Here is a 22,846-nt window from a genome sequence, read left to right as displayed (position 1 = left end):
TCTGAACCTGGGAGGGCTGTTCCGCGAGGCCACACTGGTTCGCACCCAGTAAGCGACGGGCAGACAACACAGGGAAACAGCACCAAGGAGCCTGCACCCCCCACACCTCCCGCTGTGGTGTCACAAGAGACATCTGTGATTCAGTCACTGGCGAATCATTTTCCAAACATTTCCCCGCTTCAGTGCTCCAACAGAAGCGGAGCTAGCGGGCAGGACTGGCTACATCGTTTGTGAACACTCCCGCGGAATGGTTAGGAATTTCAAGTTGGAATGGTCGAGAATGAAAGCAAGCAGGGAGCCACACGCCCACGGCTGATTTATCCTCGGTGTCTCAGACACGCGAAAGAACTCAGCTGCTCACTTCCTTGGCATCCCTGCAGGTGGAACCCTTTTGCAGGCGGGAACCACCCCAGGGATGAGGGTTCTTTCCCTTCCTGGGTAACCTGTGCACTACTGGGCACTTAATGTTTGTACGGCGTGTAGCTAAAGAGGTGAAAGACGGAGTCACTGCCCCTGTCCTGTCCCTGCAAACGTTGCCGTGGGAGACGACCGGGAATAAAGTCCATCTGCTAACCCTCACCTGTGTTTCCGGTGTGCAACCGAAGGAATGTAGTCCCCGACCGAGGCACTTTGGTTCCAAGGGAACGGTTCTAGCAACGGGTTTGTAAGGAGTCACCAAAGTGTAGGCAGAAACAGTCTGCCTGGTGGAGAGGACTACAGAGCTGCCTCGGCATGACTCAATAACACGAGAGAACAAAGTATACTTGGTCACAATCTGCTTTAAACGCGTAGGCTGCATTCCTGGGGGAATCGCGGAGACGGAGAAGAAGGACCCGCTTCCCATCTGGGAAGTATTTCCTCTTGCACCTCCCGTACACTGTCGGGGAAGCCGTGCTGCGGTGTTCGTGCTTCCAAAACCAGACAGGAGTTGAGATAAATGACACAAAGAGCCACTCCGTTTAGGTAAACTGAGAAATGTAAAAGGGAGTAAGTATCTGTGGTTGCTGGCTTGTGTTTCAAAGGCAAGCGAGACAAGAGCCCGATTCACGCTCAGATGAAGACAGAGGTGGCTAGGCCCTGGGAGCCCAGGCTGCCGGCCGTTCCGGGGCCAGCGGGGGTCGGCCCCCAGTGCGGAGCCCAGGCCCGGGGAACAGTTGGGGACCACGGACCCCACTCATCTGGCCACGATGCTCCTGCCGGCTGGAGCCTCGCAGACATTTTAAGATGAGCTTCCTCCAGTGAGGACACTGCTGGATGCCCAGCCCACCGCTCCCCGCAGAAATTTACGAGCTGGGAGAGCCCATCTGGGGAAGGGCCCTGGCCTTGACGGCCCTCCAGCTGTGCGCCCAAGATGCAGGTATGCATGTGGATGCTGACAGGGAGGTCAGGAGCTACAACCCACGCGGTAGCAGCTTCTCATTTCAGTTAAAGACAAGTAGACTGTGCATTAAGATGTTTTAGACTCTGCTCCCGGTCCTTTGGGGACTCTGCCTCCGGCACAACACGAAACACCGGATTGCACCTGCTGTGTCTTGCGTTTAGTTAGACCGGGAGGGCGGGGCTCAGCTCTCAGAGGCACTGGGTGCACCTGCCGTGGCTCTGACAGTCACAGGGGAACACCCGCCCCAGGACAGGCACAGGGGAACACCAGCCCCGGGACAGGCACAGGGGAACACCAGCCCTGGGACAGGCACAGGGGAACGCCTGCACTCACAGCAGACAGACTCTAGTAAGAAAGGCACACGTCCTCGCTGTTGCAGAAATGAAACTTGGCTTTTCTGCCCATGTAACCAGGAACAAGAAGTTGCCAGTATTCCGGGCAGGAGACAAATGCACCTCACATCACGGAGGAAGACAAAACAACTTTTTACATTAAGATCTACTTCCCCAAGTCAACTGTTAAAGTAACGATCCACAAGCACTACCGTCTGTAAGATAAGTTGATTCCTCTGTGTTTTGTCATAGACAGTCTTGCTTCACAGACTAAATAAATAGCTGATGTGAATTTGTTTCTCCTTTTACAGCACAAATAAAAACGGCCAAGGGTTACTGAGCGCTTAGCACACGTACTGCGCTAAGAGCTTTTACGTGCATTCCCTCGACACACGCTCGCTCTCTGTTTACCCCCAAATAACCACATGGATGCCCAGTGGGATGTTCCGCGTCCCCCTCCCAGCTCGTCCCACGGGAGCATCAGTGATGCGGGTGCCTCCTGGGGTCCCCTCCTCTTCCTCTCCCGCTCCGTGGGCCGCGGCAGGGCCGGCCTCAGTGTGCCAGCGCCAGCCGCGTGGGAGATCTGAACCAGCTTGCTGGCTGCATGGCCCACGCCTTTCCGCAAGCTGCCGAGTGCACTTCTAATCCTGGCCGACCCCGTCCACTCCGTCGAAGTGACGCACACAGCTGGGGCCGGGTAGTACAAGCTGCGGGACCCCGCGTGACATCGGGCCTCGGCTATCTGCGGGAGGTGTTAGGAATCTCCCAGCAGGAAAGCATGGCATTCGTCTTACAGCCAAGCTTAGGCCTGTCTCCAAAAGCCTTCTCCTTTGGAGAAAACTACACATACTCGAACACATGAGACGTAGACCCAAGAGCCAGACGGATGGGGGGCCTTTGGATATTGGGTAGATGACTCTGGGGGGACCTCACCATGTTTCTACCTGCTGTTTCCACACCCCGGTTCTAACTTTCCCTCGACTGGTCCATTTGCTCAGAACTTTGCCTTCTCTGTCAGCACACAAGGTCCTTGACAGAACTTACTTAATAGATTTTACCTAAGTTAAGCACAGAAGACATCAGAGAATATAGAGACGGTTTGAATGCAAATCCCTCAAAACCAGAAAGACAAACCACAGGGAAGCACAGGAGGCCCAGCGAGGAAACCAGCGGGCTGCACAGGTGACTTACAGGAAAAACGAGGGACCTTCTAAGCCGTGTAGACGCTCCAGCCCCTCCTGCTTCCGGGTCTGAGCCCTGCATGGGTTACAGACGCAGAGAGGTCTGTTCTGGGGTCCCCACTATCAGTTCACATCTGAGTTAGGTGCTGCTTAAAATCACCAAGCTGGCAGCCGGGCGCTGGTGACTTAGTCCCGGGCTGGGTGTTTTCTCGACGTCGCTTCTAGACAAGCCTCACCGGACAGACAGGCAGGCAGGCTGGACAGCAGAAGGGCCAACCGCTCGCGGACGTGCGGGGCGATGGCACACGCGCACTAACCATCCCCAGTTCTCTGGGGCTCTAGACTCGGACGAGTCTGCCTCCACAAGTAACTACGAAGGCTGGTTTCTCCTGCACCTGAAAATGACACGCGCACACTTCTCTTGGTCTACGTGAAGGAGATTCCTCTACGGCTAACCTCCTAGCAGCTAACCAGCTGCTTTTGGGCGCCCCACATCAGTTCTTGCCCCAGCAAGAACTCAGCACAATATCGTAAGAGACCCTCAGTGCACATGGCAACCCCTCTAAACATCCATATCTGCACACGACGAGGTGTTGATCCAGGATCTAAGGTCACAGTGACGTCAACGCTGGGTCACTTGCAACACAGGTGCAGAACCGGCTGTGCGGGAAGGAAGAAGGAGTCAAGTTTGCGCACCAACTCGACAGGAGGCTGCAGGAACCCTGGCTATCCGGCCCTCTGTTTCCTTTGGACAGGATGATCATGTTTTCTAAGTTTATTAATTTATTTGGAGAGAGAGGGAGAAAGAGAGAGAGTGTGTGTGCATGAGCAGGGGAGGGGCAGAGAGAGAGAGAGAGAGAGAGGGAAGAGAGAGAATCCCAAGCAGGCTCTGTGCTGTCAGCGCAGAGCCCAGCACGAGGTTCTAACTCACAAACCACGAGATCACGGCCTGAGCTGAAACAAAGAGTCGGATGCGCAACCCACTGAGCCCCCCAGGTGCCCCTGTATCCTGTATGGCTGTTTCTGCTGCCAATGGTGCCCAGCTGGTGCCAGCCTCCCTCTGCCAACCTCAAGACTCTTCTCTGAGACTATCCAGGACTTTGTGCACTTGGTACGTCACCTCGGACACAGAGCCCGCAGTGAGTGTCCAGCTCAGCACACGCATGGGGTGCACGGGCCGGCTGAGGGATATGAAGCGGGTACCAAGGTGTGTGGCCATCCCAAAAGCCTGCGCGGTCCCAGGAAGGATCCCCGGGTGGGCGCCCAGTGCACTGGGGGTGACGGGTCCCAGGCACCAGAGTCCTCGTGTCCGTTTCGACCAGCATGTCTCCCCACCGCAGGCCGTGAGGTGGGGAGCTGAGGCAGCCGGGAGACTTTGTGAGGCAGTGGGTCCCCAGCCCCAGGGGTTCCCCCCCTCGCCATGGTGGGAGAAAAGCTGCCGACCTCTCAGATGCGGATAAGCCAACCCCGTCTCCATCCAGAGCCAGTGACCGGGGACCCGGACAGCTCAGAGACAGAGGGAGGTGACGCCTGTCTCCCTCTTGCGTGTCCCTGTCTCCCGGAAAAGCATCGTGCTTCTGAGACATCTCTCAGCAAACCTGCAATCAGTTCGCCAGTGGCTGGACATCTTTAAGATCGAGGTGTTTGACATGATCTTGGGCCGATTTTAGGGCTGTCGGCTGCACGGAGAACCCAGCTGGGGTCAGACGCCCGTTGTGTTACTCAGAGGATTTTCACAGCCCCTCTGGGACGTGCCCCCCGTAAAGCTGAGGGGACCGAGCACCAGAGAGGTGAAGGGTGTGCCCAGGGTGTGACGGCTGGTGGCAGGGCCGGGCCATGGCCACTCGCGGGGGTCCTGCCACTCGCGGGGGTCCTGTCTCGGGGCAACGGTGCTGGGGAGGGACAGGGAGCCAGAGCGCCCCCTGGCTTTCTCAGCTCAGTCTCGCACGCGTGCATGTCTGTCTGTGCAAACACACGCATGTACACGTGCGCCCTGCAGCCATCCACACTGCCCCGCACCACCTGGCAGGCCCGTGAACGGGTCCCTCCGACACGTTTCACGCGGTAGGGCAAAGCAGACCAGAGCAAAAGGCCCGGAGGCGGAGAGGGAAAACGCTGCTGTCGCCACGGTACACGATCGCTCCTGCCGTCCCGCAGTGATTGCGGTAAAAGTCAAGCCAACGGGATGCTGTCGCGAGAACTCCCACTTCCATTCCCAAGAGCCTCGGGACCGCTTCCCGCCAAACATACCCGTTCAGGAAGATCTGGGTGCTTTTGCCTCTTCGCCGTTCCAGATGCCGTGACAGCACGTGGCACTTCCATTCTCTAGACTCAGGCGCACCAGAGGCTCGCCAAGTATATTCGCAAACCTGCGAGACCTGTCTGGGCGACCACAGCTGTTCTTACCTGGGAGGACAGGCGGACACTTTGCAGGAGACCACCCCTGTGACGGGTCGGGTGTGGGGATTGCAGAAAGACGTATTCACTGGAAACCTCAGGTCTCTGTAGCAGCCTTCTCTGGTGGTCATGTGTCCTGTGGGAAAGAGTGCAGCACAGAACAAAGACTGAGACACGTGCCCCGTGGTAAAACACAGACAGAGCTAATGAAAGCTCTTTTGAAAAAGCATCTACCATATGGGCATGTCTTTAAGTTCATAACCAGTTAGCCAACTACTGACCTACTAGGACTTTCCTGACCTGTCTTTGTCATTTTTATTAGTAAATTCCGTCAGTTCCAAGCCGTGCAGATTTCCCTCCTAGCTCTGAACATCGTTAAAGGCGACATGTGTCGTGTAATTGGTGCCAACAGACATTGGATGAAACACACCAGTTCTTTTCTGTTGTTTCCAGAGTTGGGAACACCGCCCACTTCTCCAAAGAAGCAGTATGCCTGGCTTGTGTTTCCACTCGAGAAGCAATCGGTAAGAAACCAGAAACGTAGACAAAACAACACACAAAGCTGTTTATCGCCAGAGAACTCAGAGTTAAATATTTCCATGGTGGTAAGCTGACTAGAGACGTTTTCACAATCCTGACTGATGTGTTATATCGAATGAGGTTAATGGAAATGACTGAAATGAAAGCTCGTTTAATTCTCAGCCCCCACTTACATCCCCAGGGCTGATTATGGCTTTGAAGACATGCCCAAATTTGTTCAGTATTTCAATTCATTAAATTTACCAAAAAAGTGCTATTCTTTACATGACGTACCTAGGAGAGTCAAACGCAGAATGTTGGTTTGCCAACAAGAAGAATGTTGGGTGGAGAAGAAAACGGAGGGTCAGCGTTTAACGGGCACATTGTCTATTTGGGAAGATGAAAAAGATATGGACACGGACAGAGGTGATGTCTGGGCAGCACTGTGAACGTACTTAACGCCACGGAGATGTGCGCTCAACAATGGTCACACGAATTTTCCGTGAGTCTATTTTACCACCACACGAAGAGAACTCTAACTAGAGACCCATTTTGAAGGAGGATATTAAAGAGTTCATCCAACGGAGAGAAAAATAAAGAGAAAGAACCACACTAGTACTGATGAAAAATTAACGCAATGCAATCTATTAAGTTCTAGAAATGATGTGGCCCCTCTGGCCCCCTGGTCCGCCGCCCCGGCACAACTCAGAGTGCCCTCCTGTACCCAACTTGATCCCCCCGCCAGGCAAGGAAAAGACCAAAGAAGTGGTGTCAGGGAGGAAACAGCAGGTTACGGACCCAGGCACAGCCATCGCTCAGGCTAGGGGCCGTGGGAAGACGAATTCTTCTTTACTCAAGGAAAACTAAACGTCTCTAAAATACACACTTGACATTTTGGCTTCGCTTTGAAAGAAGGAATGAGACAAGTCAATGTCTTCAATGCAGAAAGGTACACTCTCTGGGGAACTGGTTTTCTTCAGTAGCCAGGGGAGGAGAGGAGTCCCTGGGTCTAACAGGGAACCACCACGCAAGCTCGTGTGTCTGAGCCCCAAACTACCCACTTCCTGGGGCCAAAGCCCGGAAGGTGCTGCTGTAAGACCACAGGTGGTTTCACAGGACTCATGCAGTTTTATAAAAGTTCTCAGTTCTCTGCTAACTTTTCACAATCATATTTCTAATCAAGCTATGTAGTTTCTATTTGGTGCTCCCTGATGTAAATTTTGCAATTATTCCTATTTTTTAAAATGTCTATTTATATTTGAGAGAGAGAGAGAGAGAGAGAGAGCACAGAGGAGGGGCAGAGAGGGACACACAGAATCCAAAGCAGGCTCCAGGCTCCGAGCTGTCAGCACAGAACCGACGCGGGGCTTGAACTCACGGACCATGAGATCCTGACCAGAGCCAAAGTCAGACGCTCAACCGACTGAGCCACCCAGGCGCCCCCTGACAGAAAAATCTTATATAATATATCAGTCGCTCCTCACACATCTAAGCCAGCTCTTTCTGCCCACACGTCCTGTCCATGTACTTTAATAAAAGTAACTGTTGGTACCAAAGACGTCTCAAGAATTGTACCTTGGCCATGGCTCCGAACCCAACACCTGACCCCATCACGGGCACCTGCAGATTACAGACGCAGCGCTCCAAAACGCGAACTTGGCGTTGGACTCCACCTCAGAAGGAAGTGTGTCCCACGCTGTCCCACAGCGTCCTTGAGACAGTGACAGGCAGCCGTCACTGTGTCACACATGGCCCAGACACAGACACACAGACACTGGCATGTCTTCTCAAGACCTTGCAGGGGTGTGTCCATCCTCTCAGGAGGGAAAAGCAGGCTCTGCCCAGGATCCACTTCTGTTTCCCTGTGAGTGTTCCCGGGGGAGGGTTGTGCCCCCTGTCAGCTCTGGCCTAAGGTCCCCCGGCTGCCTGCTGGACACATGGACCAGGCTGTTGAACAAATACACAAACACAGACCCATCCTTGCAAAGCAGGCTTCCTGAAACTCCACCTGCCCGGGGCCCGGGGTCTCCCGTGTGGTCAGTGGGGTCAGCCTCGTAGCCCCCGACTCGACGCCTTCCTCCAGGATTCCTCCTCCAAGTCCAATGTCAAACGGATCCCAAGGATCTTTCCTTTTAAACACACACACTCTTATGCCGCTAGCAGATTTTCTTGTTTTAAACTCGAGGCTTCCTAGCCCTGCCCTCCCAGCCGCTCTGTGTCCTTCGGTGGTGACCTCCCTGCTCCTCTGATTACAAAGCCGGTCCACAGGCTGTCTCCTCTCTCCCTGGAATTCGTCCTCCACTGCCATCCCCTCGGCACACCTGGCAGATTTCTTCTCCCCTTAAATGAGACCCAAATACCCGCTCCTCTGGAGTCCTTTGGTCAGTGGCTCCTGGGCTTGAGTGGGCATCAGAACCCTCTTGGACTTGACACACAGAATGCGGCGCCCACCCCAGAGTTCCTGATTCAAAGCGGGTCTGGGGTGGGGACTGAGGATTACGTTTCTCGCCAACACTCAGGTGTTTTGCTGCTGCTGGTAACGGGGACCACACTTTGAGAACCACTGCTCTAGGCAAAATCAGAAGCCAGGACCTTTGGGTCTGGGGCTCCAGGGGTGCGAGAGAGTAAGAAGTCAGCCTTGGGTTTTTGTCTCCTCCTGGCATAAGGCTCCTAAAACCCTTAAGAACTCCTGAGCTATAAGAGTATCTTTTGTATGCTAATGAGTGACTGGAGGCTGGGGCCCTGGGGAGCTCAGGATGGGGCAGGTCTCCTGAAAGATCCAGGGAGGAATAAAGGATTAGAACTTCCAACCCCACCTCTACCCTCCAGGGAAGGGAGAGGGGCTGGAGACTGAGTTCATCAGCCACAGCCAGCGATTGATTTAATCAACTGGGGCTATGTTACAAAATCTCCATGGAAACCCTAAACCACGGGGCTCAGAGAGCTTCTGGGTGGTGAGCACATCGGCATTCTGAGAGGGTAGCACACCCCGAGTCCACAGGGACAGAAGCTGCACTACGAGAGACCCTTAGAGAAGTCTCCCTCTACCCTGTCCTCTGGTCCTTCACTCCTTTCCCTTCTAATAAATCAGTGCTCATGAGCACAGATGAACAAACCCGGAAAGGAGGGATCATGGGAACCCCCAACTTTGTAGCCACGCAACACAGAAGTGGGGGTACCCCGGGCACCCAGTACTTGCGACTGGTGTTTGAAGGGGAAACAGCCTCCTGGGACTGAGCCCTTAACCCTCTAGAATCTGAGTGACTCCAGGTAGGTGGTGTCAGAACTGAACTGTAGGCATCCCGTTGGCTGCTGGAGAGTTGGTGGTTGTTCGTAACAAAGACTTGGCCACCCACTTGGTGTCAGAAGAGTGAGTAAAGACAGTCCAGAAGAGGCTAGCTCAGGCTTGCGCTCATCTGTCCTGGCGAACGGTCACAGTGACCCTCTCACTCTCAAAGCACGCAGGTGTGGGCAAGACACACGGTGCGTCCAAGGACAAGTTCAGTTAGGATGTACGTGTCATCCCTTGGGGCATCTTTCTGGAGGGCAGAGAGCATGGGCCGCCTGGCTCTCTAATCCCTGTAGCGTGTATGGGTCAGTCTGTCCCTGCGCTACCAGGACGGGTCAATTTCATTACATTTGGTAGCTTCTAAGATCAGACATGTTAATAGTGGGGGAGCTAATGCTTGGCCAAAACATCATCAAGGTACAGGTGTTTTCCCTTCTTTATACATGACTTAGGATGAGCTGGGCACCGTGTGGATGACTCACCTGTATACCGATGCAGAGACGAAATATGAGTCAATGTTTTATGAACCTGCTTTTCCACTTGCTAACAAGGAATAAGAAACTATACAATTAGAAAAAAGAAACAAACGTGTGTTTAAGCTGTTCTGCAAAGAATCTTGGGGACTCCCGAAATTAAGCCCGTTTATCATAATGATCCAATTTGTACGAGGCCACACTGAGCAACAGTACAATTTCCTGAAACTGCTAAGAGTTTGTGCCCTAAAGAAAAGAGAAGAAAAACTAATCTTTTCTCTCCATTTATGTGTCGATTTGAAAGGGTACTGTTTTATTCTTTAACCAAGCTCCTATGACTTTTTAGGAGGTGTGGCTCTATAAATAACAGCTTCAGTTTCATTTCCTGTTTTGAAATTAAAGATATGAAATCCCGCTTCTGCTCAAGTCTCAACAAACCATCAGGCCTTAATGGCCACTGTTGGTTCCGGGCAAGTTACGGGCTCTTGATCAAGCAAATACGAAATTTGGTTCTGCTTTGAAACAGAAAAAGAAGTTTACTTGATTAAAGTGCTTCTTTTTCTTTTTTATTGCACACATTTGTTTGGCTTCACCCCGGACTGCCTCATGTCTGCCAAGTCCCAAGGCTCTTACCTGTGAACTGGGTAAGGGGGAAATCTGGAGCTAGGAATTCCTGAAATAATTTAGGAATGCACTCAATATATGTATATCTGTAACCCAAAGGAAAGTCTGATGCATGTGCACATTCCAACTCTGCCAGTTATTTTCTTAGCTAGTGATTTTGGAGGCTTTCCTTTGTCTTAGCGGGGCACCGCTGGCCTGTAGGGCAACAGCATTATCTGCTGGGAAGCATAGCGGCACCCATCGTAAGACTCGCGGCAAGACCCCGGATCCTGCCCACTAAGTGCCAGGAGCGCTCACTCTCTAACATCGTGGCGATCATGCCTGCACACATTTCCTAGTGCCCCTTACGAGGGGGAGTGCACGTTTGCATTGACGACCCTGTAGAACATAAGCGGATAAGGAAGAAAAGTCTATGATTAGGAAAAGAAAGGGGGAATGCAACCCATTGCCTTGACCATTTTAGCAGTTCATAGAAATAGATCAAAATGGGAGGGTGAATGACGTAGGCTCAAAACAATTCATTTAAGAAAAGAACAATGAGGAACAGGCTATAAAGCAGAATTCATGGGATGCAGCTAAAAGTAATACTCCGAGGACCATTCATAGCCTTAAATGCTCACACCAATAACCAAGACCAGAAACACAAGAAGGTAATGTCGAATGAGGATGTGAGAAAAAGAGGATAGCCCGAGCAAGTGGAAAGAGTTGATCTAGACTGAAATGGAAATCAGTGTATTAGAAAATGAACAGATGTCAAAACACTTGATGCAAACATGGGCAAACAAGTTATAAAAGGGAAAATGGAAAATCCAAGAGCTGACTTGGGGGGCGGGTTGTACTTGCTTGTCCGTGAGACTCTGGGTTAGATTCCCACCGATGCAGGAAGCAGAAGAGAGTTATGGCTCGTCCCTACTCCCTGGCAGCAGCAGGCACAGGTACGGGCCCTGGCAGTCATGAGGTTTGCAGCAATGCAGGCACTTTCCTGGGAATCATCTGCGCCGAGGCTGGCTTGGCTCTGATCATCATGGGTGATTTCTGAAATGTTCCACAACCTCCTGATTCTTTAATAGCCAGAGTGAGAACTAATGGTGTCTTTCTCTCTGACCTTTACTCCTCCACCCTTTCCAGCTATTTTGTAAGCAAACGATCTTTTATATTAAATACCTTCCTGTGTAACATGCCTAGAAGTTTCTGTTTTCCTGGCTCACCTGTCACTGATACGCCGGCCTAATGAAAAAATAAGGAACAAGCACAAATATGCAAGACACGAAATGAGAATAAGAAAATATGCACACTTAGAAGAAAGGAAGGCAACTTAAGGAGGGCATTTTGGTCCAATTTGTAAACACAGCATTTACAATATTGCAGAAAAAGCTGGTTTTCTTAATGAGCAAAATTAACTCCAGAAGAGAGAAATAGTCTATGCAGTCTAATTACCATACACAGTACAAAACTGTATTGAAGACCTCATTCCTGAAAATATAACAGGCTCAGACGCTTCAAATAGATTCTACCAAAAGTAAAAGAAGAGAGAGTTTCAATGCCAGCTAAGTCATGCCAGAGCATAAGAAAATAAGAAAGGCTTCCAACATTAAAAAAGTGCCTTTTAGCACACAAAAGAAAGTTGCAGCCCCATGATACTTAGTGACATTAATGCGAAAAAGGAAAATCAGTCGGGAGGACAGAATCAAGTAGCACACTGAAAAAAATAGGAGCCACGTCACCAGCTGTTGTTTCATAGTAGGAATGTCAGGATGGTTCAACATTAGGAAAAGCAGTTTTTTATTTTTATTATTTACATAAGAGAGAGGGGTGGGGAGGGGCAGAGAGAGAGAGGGAGACACAGAATCCGAAGCAGGCTCCGGGCTCTGAGGTGTCAGCACAGAGCCCGACGCGGGGCTCGAACCCATGAACCGTGAGATCGTGACCTGAGCCGAAGTCAGATGCTCAACCTACTGAGCCACCCAGGCGCCCCTTTAATTTCTTAATTTTAACAGATTGAGAACAAACACAAACTGCCCCATATGTGTAATAATGTTTAGCACGTGACAAACTTACCCTCCATTTTGGAAAAAAAGGTTAATAAAATAGGCAGCAGGTGAATATTTATTCTCATCAGTATTTTGTGTATTTGTACGAGTTTCTGTGTATGTTTCTAGATAGATATGGATAGAGATGTTTGTATGTCTATTCAAGCCGAGAAGCCAACATTATGGGAAACAGTGGAAAATTTCCCGTTAAGGGATGGAATAAAAAAGAACTTTACTCATGACCCCTGGAGTTAAGATGATTTTGGAGACGCTGGCTCATACAGTTAGACCAGCAGACGGGATATGAACATTACATCGGGGGAGCAGCTTCAGGAGGTATGATTATGTATCTAGAGAACTGACGGAGACAGAGAGAGAGAGGGGGTGACCGCGGGTTGGCGGGTAACCAGGGAAGATACAGCGAGGGACCCAGGCTGAGCTGAGATAGGGCACAGCCGCCCATGGGAGGAATAGGCACCACCGCTGAGATGGCCTGAATCTGTTCCTGGGGGGGCGGGGGCCATCCCGGGGACCGTCCAGCAGGATGTTCCCAGGACCAGACCCACGGGGGCGCAGAGCTGCTCAGCGGAAGACGGCAAGGCCCCCGTGGTGAAAGGCAAGAGGGAACCTGGGGGAGAAGGGATCTGCTGCTTACAGGATGGTGAGCAGGTGTCAGGAAGGAATGTGTTTGCAGAGGCAGGAGGCCCAAGGCCCTGGGGGGTGGTTGTGGGGGTAGGGGTGAGGCCGGAGAGGGATCGAAGATGGCCGGGGAAGTCCCGTGGGCTGTGGGGCACAGAGAGGGGCCGTGGTGTCGGGACTGGAAGCCGTGTCAAAGGTGAGGGGCAGGAGGGTGCCAGTCGGTGGCTGGTGGGCAGGACGGAAGGAAAGGAATGTCGTCCTCATGAACAGGTGCGCAGGGAGGGCAGGAGAGACAGGGAGGGCGTGGGAGAAGGAAGGAGGAGTTGTCTGAATGCTGAGGACGCCTGAGCACGTTTAGGGACCAGAAGGGGGGAGACACAGAAGGAGAGGAAGGGCCTGTCTGGTGGCGGGGAGGAATGCGGGTGACAAGGTGCAGGCTGTCGGTGGAGCATCAGCTTTGGAAGGAGGAGCACGTCCTCTGGATCAAAGACAGGACTGAGCAAGGGGGACCCGTGGCCTGGTGGGGACAAGCGGGGCTGACATTCAGCCTCCCTGCGGAGGGGACCCGAGCTGCACGGGGACAGGGGCGCACAGAGAAACCACAGAGCCCATCACACCATCCGCCACCCCGGGCCCGGCTTCTAGCTTGCTTCCGAGGGCAGGTGAAGTGCAGCCACAAAGACCAGGAGGTCTCGGACCGAGGGAGCAGGGACTCCGCTCTCCGGACACGGAAAGCACGTGGGCAGAGATGCTAACAGCCCGACTCTGGACGTTGTCCAGGAAAGTTCTTGCCTGTAATCCTCCCCCCTCAACATCCACTCAACCCGTCTTAAGTCCCCTCCCAGAGAGCATCAAGCTGACCTCTGGCCATCACAGTCCCTGGTGGGCAACCTTCTGCTGCCACTTACTTGATCGCTGCAGCGTTCACTGAAGTCCCTGTTCTTCCAGAGCCAGCTCTGCCCAGGGAAGCGGATTCCCCTGCGACTCCTGAGCGCGAGCGGTTCCGGCCGTGCCTCTGATGGCTGCCTGGGGCTCCGGGCAGGGGCCTGGCGACTGGGCTTTCCATACAATGTTAGGAGAGAAGTCCCCTCACAGAGACACAACAGCAGGGACTCCCTGCATGGGTTCTGAACTGTCGCGTGCTTCAAGAACACTGGGGGCGTCGCAGAAGCCGTCTGCGGTCCCTCTGTGCCCTAGGGCTCCGGTTCCAGCAGGTGTGGGGTGGGCCCAAGGATCTGCATTGAACAAGTTCTCCAGTGAAGCTGAGGCTGCTGGCCTGGGGCCCCGCAATGCCCACAGCACCTCAGATACTCTTCCAGAAGATCTCCCCTACTGTCGTCTTACTCTGGTAGGCAGCCGGATCCGAGGGTGAAATCACCTCCCTGCTCCATATCGGTGCCCACAAACAAAAAAGACTCCGTGTGTGTGTGCGTGTGTGTGTGTGTTCTCTGCCCAAATCAAAGCGTCTCAGACTTTAGGAACTATGCCTTCAGGATACCCACCAAAACATGGAGCCTAACTTTGTAATCACTAAGGAATCTGGGGGGTCTGGAAGGATTCGTTGTTACAGTGTGTTTACATTCATTGTTACAAGCATCACCAACGATGCTTGAGTGAACTGGCTCCAGAATGTGAACGGCCACGTTAAGAATGGGCTGTTCACTCCATACCTAGGAAAGGCCTCTGCAAGATGACGGATATGAACAGCATGGACCTGGGAGGAGGTCACCATTAAGTCTGGAGAAGGGTGCACGCAGGGAGGGCGCACGTGGGAAAGACGTGGGATGGGATGCACGAAAATGCTCGCAATGACCTTGGGTCAGAGAGTGGTCTGTTTGCAACATTTGTAGCGAAAACTAATCACAACATCTACAAATTTGGGCCTTCAGGAAAACAGACATCTGTCTTGCTGACATCACAGACACTGGGAAGCGGGAGGTGGGGGCCGGAGGGCCCCGACCTCCCGGGCAACATCACCTGACCTCCTATTAGCCCACAGCCTGTCCCCCCACCTGCCCTGCTTCTCCCTCCCTCTCCTGCTCACTCTCCACTGCAAGGCTCGGCATCGAAAGCCTAAAGGGGTGCCCGAGGGCGGGAGGACACAGGCCAAGCAAAGAGCCGACTGTCTGGTTTGTCTTTGATCCGTCCTACAATTGTTGACTGACACAGTGACCCAGAAAACCGAACCAGAAAGCAGAACAGGGGCCCCATAAAACACACACCTGTGTACTTGTGCACACGTGCACACACCCACGCACACACGGAAATTCCCGCCCCAGCAGAGGAGAGAGGGCAGACTCCCAGTCCGCCCCCCTCCGCACCGGGGCTCCGCCCCCCGGCTGGGCCCAGACACCACACCTGAACCCCTAGGGAGCGGCCAGGCGTCACAGGGCCCGTGGCCTGGCTGCTTGGGACCAGGCTTAGGTTATGTTCCAAGAAACTGCTTTTCACAGTTAAGCCAGACCTACAGAGAATCACAGGAGATGAGGTTTTTGTTCTGCCCAAAGACCCGAAAGTCTGTGCCCACAGGCTTGGCTAAGAACAGTCCCATTTCCTCTCTCGACCCTGACTATTTGCCTTAATTTCTGTATGGAGCCTAGCAGATCCTTCAGCACTTCCCCCCAGCGCGCTCTCAAAGTCCTGCCCGCCCCTCTGGTGTCAACCCACTGAAGTCACCGGTGTGTCCCCATCGGTAACCTCACCCACAGGAAACACGGCAAGACCTACATATTCAGCAAAATAGAAGAGCCCCATGTCTGTGTACCGCGTCTATGTGTTTTCTCAAAAGGCTTTCTTGGGTTCGTAATCAGAGACTTGTGCTCACCTTAAGTGGATGATTGGCGGACTCAAGACCTTGGGCAGTGTGTTCTTCGGGTAAAGGCCGGTGTCACGGAATGGGACACGGCCAAGGACAGATGCCAAGATGCCAGCCGGGAGGACAAAGGGAAGACAGACCTCCCACACGGAAGAGATTTCGGACTACCAAACACAATGACAGTTTGGGCATTAGCGTGGGGCGAGCGGCGTCACGTCGGGAGGCCCAGGCTTCCCATGACCACAGGGTGATGTGCTGCTCCACGATCCTGGGCGCTGCGACAGAGCCCGGCCCAGCGACCTGAGTCAGCAGCGGGGAGGCTGAGAAATCAGAAGACATTTACAGGATGCCTCTCTGCATCTTCCTTAAAATGCTGCATCCAACAAACTAAGCCATCTGTTACCCAAACTGAAGCTTCCGGGCGGTACCTCGTGCTCTCCGTTCACACCACTTGCCCCTACGCTGCCTCAACGTCCTGCCCCTTGGCCTTTGTCACACCACAGCTGGAAAATGGTGAGCGGTGCTTTGACCCCTCAGCTGTAGCACTTATAAGCATACACGCCCGTGCACACACTTCTCCAAGGTTCCGCGAGCCCTCACGCAGCACCCCCCCCCCAACATGTGTCCAGAAACTTTGAAGATGGTACCATCATGCAAAATAGGGAGGAATGTGTTCAGCATCCCTGCCCTGGGGCCACATGGGTAACAAGATCATTAAGTAACACCCTCTTACTTCAAGAGTTTTCTAACCCGCACTGTCCTGTTTCTGAGGCGGACCGTAACGTTAACAGAAAAGAATAGGACTTGACATTTAGTTGGCTGGCCAAGGTGTTAAGAGCTTTACAGGTATTATCTCATTTAATCCTTAAAGGAACCCTAGACGGTAGATTACATCATTATCCTCATTTTATAGATGGGCTCCCCAAGGCGTAAAAGGCTTAAGTGGCTCGTAAGATCGCAGGTTTCTAAGAGGCACGGCCTCCTCTCCACTCCTGGCGGTCCGGTCAAAAGCATCACGCTGTGTGTTACAGCTCATCTAGGCACCACGGGTCACCTACTCACACGGTCCTTTCCTCCACTGTAAGATACGCATGGAGATATTTTAACCTCTGCTTTGGTTTTTGTTTGAGGCAGAAAGAGATTCATAACATTTTCTGTTTTAGAACGCTTCATACACGGAGAACAATTTTCTAAACTATATTTCACGGCCCGCCGAGTAAAGGCCTGGAACAGGGGAACTCGGATTCTGAACGATGAAACTCACATCCGGGTACTGCTTCCTTCTTTGTGTCCAGAAGCAAGAGGGAGGGGACGGGAGCCCCGGGGAAGCTTCTGGCCGTGGAGGCGTGGAGGGCACCTGTCTCTGGGTAACAGCAGGTGACCCCGTACCACCCTTTCCAAACACGGCCCTCACATATAAATCAAAACGGTGTCGAGATCCTGCATTTGTCCCCTTGACAAATATGCCCGCGGTGGCTGCTATGGTACAATGTTCGACCCCTGGACACGACAGCTAATAAAAAGCAGCAAAGGCCACTAATCGACCACCACCCAAGACTGCGCCAGCGCTGTCACAGAACCCAAACACAGAGGAGGCAGCAGAGAACAAAATCAGACATACGCCCAGGTCAGGTGTTACAGGGCCACGAACAGCCGGGCCACAGGAAGTGAGAGTGGCGCTGGTCTGGGGCGGTGGGGACCACCACCAGCTGCCCGGGGACGTCTTGGGGCTCCTCACTGGTGAGTGAACACGGCAGACACACGCTCAGGACTCAGGCAGGTAAAACCAGGGGACAGAGTCCCTTCCTCAGGCCCAGGGAAAAGTTCAGAACATGAGAAAACTCACAGGGAAGAAACCGGTGCGGAAGAGAATCAAGACCAAAGAGAAACAAACCAAGGCGATGGTCGATTCAGGAGGAATGTTGGAAGGATGAGATGGGGGAATGCAGATGTCTTTCCACTTCAGGACACATGCCCCTTTCCACGCGGCCGAGGCGCCCGGATCCTGGGCATTCTGCGCAGATTAACTCGAGAGCTTAGGTGAAATTATCCGATCAATCCGCTATGGCCATTCACTTCCACGTCTGCCTCCACCTGATGTCTGGCTGCTTTTCCCCCATGATTAAATCAGATCATGAGTAAAGGAGCAAAGAAAAGGCAGGTTGAGGGGGCTGCTGGCTAGGCCGTCGACGGTATCCGCACGTCCCAGCCTGCAGGCTGCGGGGGCTCACCATCCCCAGGGGCAACATAAAACATTACGGGCCAGGTGCCTATCGGATGGCTCAGGGATGCACAAATCCTAGACTATTAAAATGGAAACGGCACGACTCAGCCACATATCAAACGCACTTGCAGGTGGCAGGAACACTCCAGCTCTTAATGTGAAATGTATTTCCCCAGCCCGTATAAACGAGAATAGACATAAAAGCGAATTTAAATATTTCTTTCTTTGAGTGTTTTCAAATTTCTGAATATTCTGAGAAAATAAAAATATACGCAGACAGCCATATGCCCAATAGCATTTAGGGTTTCTGGGTTCTGTTTTTACAGCAGGTTATAGATAATTGTGTTTCAGGAGAGCTTCCTGTAGAAAGGGGTCTCCTCAACCATGTAGCTGAACACTTACTTTTTTATTTTTATTTCTTTTAATGTTTATTTGTTCTTGAGAGAGAGAGACAGAGTATGAGTGGGGAGGGGCAGAGAGAGAGGGAGACACACAATCGGAAGCAGGCTCCAGGCTCTGAGCGGTCAGCACAGAGCCCAATGAGGGGCTCAAACTCACAAACCACGAGATCGTGGCCTGAGCTGAAGTCAGATGCTTAACCGACTGAGCCACCCAGGCGCCCCTGTAGCTGAGTATTTATTAAGACTCAGGCATTGGTTCTCTGATGAAGGGCACATCTGCTAAGCAATTTCTCAACAGTGCTTACAATCGCTCAACTACTTGTCAGAAAGAAAAATCACATAGTACACAGGAATGCCAGGATCAAACTGGTCAATATTTTTAAATGATCCATATGAACAGGTAAGAGAGGAGGAGCATAGTGTTTAAAGGATACAGTAAGGAAGTCGAAGAGAAGCAGCCTCTAACTGCGGAGAGCCCAAAGCTACCTCCTGCCCATGGAAGGGGGTGACTTTTATGAGCACTGCACTCAGGCTTTACCTCTACCTTTACATGGAAACCGGCTCTGGCCAGCTCTCGGGAAATCATTTTTAAATCTTCACATTTTGCCAAAGTGTCTGGAAAGACTATGATTTGATCAGACTATCTCCAAGTTTTCACTAATTCCAAGTGTACAGTGAATTCCAGCTGAGGTCAAAAGCCCTATCCTTCTTTTATGAGGAAACAGAAACCGATCATCTAAGTAAAACTGTAGGAAACCTAAGGAAAACGAGAAGAGATTCCACAAATGAACGCACGCAGTCTCTGGGTCTCTGGGAAAGCATGCATCATATCTGCCGCTTGTGCTAGAGATTCATGGATGTGTCACGAATGAGCACTGAAGGTCCTTGAAATCAGAGGAGGGAGAAGGAAACCAGAGTGGGTGAATTCCTGGGATCTGCTCAGGGTCTAGATGATTCCCAGGTGTGCGTAGGTGACAGCTGTGCCTGGCATGGTCACACTGAGCGTACCGTGTCCTAATGCGCCCCTGAGCCCCAAGGGTGGCGGTCATGGTCATTTACGGATGGCCCTTTGACGTCCTCATGCGTCTATTCTGCTTCACAAGGAACTGGCCAGAATCTCCGATTTCCCTGATGCACTGACCTGTCCTAAACGGCATAGGGACATGCTGCTCCTCTTGCTGTTGGCAGTCAGGACCATCTTTCCGGTTCCAGGGCAGCAGGACTTGAAGCCCCACAGCAGGAGCAGGGTGGGCAGAGCCAGGCGTGACCATGTGACGGGAACGTGACCTCGGACGGACACTTGAACCCACCGCCCCTGATCTGGGAGGTGTGCCCAAACTGGGGAGCCTCTAGCACCAAGTAAGGATCCCTGCTTCCGGGCAAGGGATAAGCTACCCCATTTCACCTGGGCCCTTTGAGCACACTTGGAGACATGAGCGGGGGTGGATATCACAGCCCAACCCCCCGAGGAAGGTGCTCTCTCTCCAGGAAATTAATCAGGGTGTTGGATAAAGACACGGAGGCATTTTTATGAACTCGGTTCAAAGGTAACCCAATGCAGGGAGGAAAGAACGGAAACCATCTCACATTGGTCTCTGGGACCTAGAAGGCCAAGCTCAGCCTTTAGTTATAGTTTAAAAATACATATATACGCTTTTCTAAGATTCAGAGCATTCTAGCAAAGTAAGGATGGGGACGATGTCATCTGAAGCGGTTGCTGTGACAAGAGAGGGTGATGTCAGCCAATTGGCAGAGTAACTGGGTTGACAGCATGGGGGCCACCTCGGGGCGACCCAGGCTGCCCCGCTGCGACTGAGACGTTCAAGGTCAGCTGGACCCTCACTCCCTGTGCCTCGCTCTCCGGTCCTCTGCGCATTCAGACCTGCGCACACCTGAGTCCCTCCTCTCTCCAGATTGTTTGTGTTTTTGAGGACAGAGCCAGCGTATATAATTTTTCTTTATAGACCTCTATCTTAGCATAACACCTCACACATTTAAGGAGGAAGGGCTGGATTGAAGTCCTCCTTCCGTGGCTGGAGTGTGCGGATGCACCACAGTTCATCAGCTGCAACGCTAACTTTTCATGTGAGCTAACGATGATGTTACTGTTTCCCTGTTCAACTCACAGACCAGGGGAATTAAGTAAGTCTCTGCACCTTTCCCCCCTGGCTTCAAGATGTTTGAGGCTCAGATCTGTGCCCACAAATGTTTGCTGACTCCACAAGTGAAGGAGTAAACGAATGCTTTGACATCAATAAGACGCGGGCAAGGTTGCCAATGATCCCATTCCATTTTCTAGCTGTAATCACTAAACTAATGAAGCTTACTTGTACTACTGGTAGATGGTGAAGAGAATATTCTTGGAAAAGTATAAGAGAGGCTGGTTTACAAGCTACTTTTAAGATTCGTCCGAGAAATTTTAATTGTGAATCAGATAAATAGTTTCACTTGAAAGAAAAGCATTATCCCCAGGTATTGCACCGTGAATTTTGGAGAGTTTAAAACATAACTATAAGCCAAACTTTAATAAGCATTTCACTTGGAAGTACATCAGTGGTTTGAGGTTATTTGAAATGCACTGAACCAACTGAATCGGACGCTGATTTTTTTTTAAATTACAGCATATGAGGGGGTGCCTGGGTGGCTCAGTAGGTAGAGTGTCCGACTTCGGTTCAGGTCATGATCTCATGATTTGTGAGTTTGAGCCCTGTGTCAGGCTCCGTGCTGACAGCGCAGAGCCCAGAGCCTGCTTCGGATTCTGTGTCTTCCTCTCTCTCTCTGCCCCTCCTGTACTCATGCCCTCTCTCTCTCTCTCTCTCAAAAATAAATAAACATTAAAAAAAATTAAATTACAGCATAAGTAATTTTGAGAACTGGCTGCTGTCTTTACATTAGAAACAAAAGTCTAGTGACGACATCACCACATGAAAAAAGGCACCGCCTCAGACTCAGATGCAATCAGCAAAGCCAGTTCCTGTGCTAACAGTACTCTTGGCTTCCTGTCTCTCTGTGTTAAGTCCTTATCCCCTCACCTATGTCCAGACACCAACCGAGAGCCCAGGGAAGGCACAACTAAGCAGGATTACAGAAGTAAAAAATGTGGTTGCATCATAAAAGTGAGTGGAAAGGAAAAAAAAAAAAGGAGCAGAGAAAGCTTGTCAGAAAAGTTGAAAGGCTGGATCTGCCCAGTGTCTTTCAGGAAATCTTATCTTCTACAGAGAGATGGGCCCATTAGAATAGATAAGGAAATGGGATCTTTTTAAAATCATCACCACCACGACGACCACCACCACCATCATCATCATCATCACATCATCATCATCATCATCTTTCCTCCACGGAAGCCAGGTAATATTTCTTGAATGAAACCAGAGGTGGGGGAGTTTTCCAAGTGTCTCTCTTCCCATTCATTAATTCCCTAACTGGGTCATTTAAATACCTCCTTGTAGACATCACGTTCACGGGGAGACAGGCTAAGAAAAGAATGCTTTAAAGGTTTCGCAACCCAGGATGTTGGAAGGTCTATGCAGCTAGAGATCTTAAAAATAGAACACGTGCAGGAAAAAATGAAAATGGTGCCTATACCTTCCCCTTTCCCCGGGGGATCGGGTTGAGAATGTGGGCGATGCACTGACAGAAGCCACCAAGAAACCAAGACAGTAGACAAGTGCTCTATCAGATCTGCTGGCGAATTTGGGTGTTCTCTCATACAACTGAAAAAGCGAGACTGGATTCTTTCTGAGTCGTCAGCCTCCAATGTTCATCGTGTAGACAGTTACAATGCAGAATTGAAATATCCTGGCCTACCTTGTAGAAGTGAGAGACTCCCATAGCACAGAGTCAACGAAGCAGTTGATAAACTTTAAGTAACTAAGGATTTATCGGCAGAAGGCCTGTGTCATCAGGTATCAGCAGATCCTGAAGGGCCAAAGTTCAGAAAGGTTTAGACAGTGAATTCTGGTCAACTGTTTAATGAAGACATCCACTTATAATCAAGTCTGGGAAACGAAAAGCCCCTGCCTCCAAATAAATCACTGTCCTTAACCTCTGGCAAATAACCATGTGATTACAGACTACTGGGGGACGTCTGACAAGTCTACTAAATGTGGATCAAAACATAGCGGGCGTTAAGACCGAACAAGAGGAATCTTGACCGTCAAGTGGTCACGAAACTAAGAGGTGGCCACTCCGCGAGGGGCCTCGTCTCACTACATTTCGGTCTTGTGTTCAGGGGACTGCAGTCCCCGTCAGTCATCAGGTGCTCTATTACGAAAGGAAGATGGCAATTTGAAAACACACTGTGCTTCGCTGGTAGAATAATCTTTGTTAAAGAATGTGAACGGACGCCAGCCAGCGAGACACGGGTACCGCTGGAGTCTGGCAGTGGTGGGAATAAAATGGGGTCAGTGGAGCTGCTTGAACCCCTGCTGCCTGCTGGGTGATCTGGGCCGATTCCCGAGACTTCTGTCGAAGTACCCCTCCGTTTGGAACGCAGGCAGGCCTGGTTTCTGGCAGGAAGACTCTCAGAGGAGCCACATCCT

General features: G+C 51.5%; 1 protein-coding gene across 1 annotated transcript in view; it reads right to left on the bottom strand.

The window, feature by feature from the left end:
• Window positions 1-22,846, bottom strand: part of ADAMTS16 (ADAM metallopeptidase with thrombospondin type 1 motif 16) — a 161,192-nt gene that overhangs the window by 38,856 nt on the left and 99,490 nt on the right. The window contains exon 18 of the mRNA XM_040492159.1: window positions 5,301-5,427. Within this exon, the coding sequence (XP_040348093.1) occupies window positions 5,301-5,427 (127 nt within the window). The remainder of the gene's footprint in view (window positions 1-5,300; window positions 5,428-22,846) is intronic.

Source organism: Herpailurus yagouaroundi, unplaced genomic scaffold (assembly GCF_014898765.1).
Source record: "Herpailurus yagouaroundi ecotype Mexico unplaced genomic scaffold, PumYag 29, whole genome shotgun sequence".
Lineage (NCBI taxonomy): Eukaryota > Metazoa > Chordata > Mammalia > Carnivora > Felidae > Herpailurus > Herpailurus yagouaroundi.
This window is presented reverse-complemented; position numbering and strand designations above follow the sequence as displayed.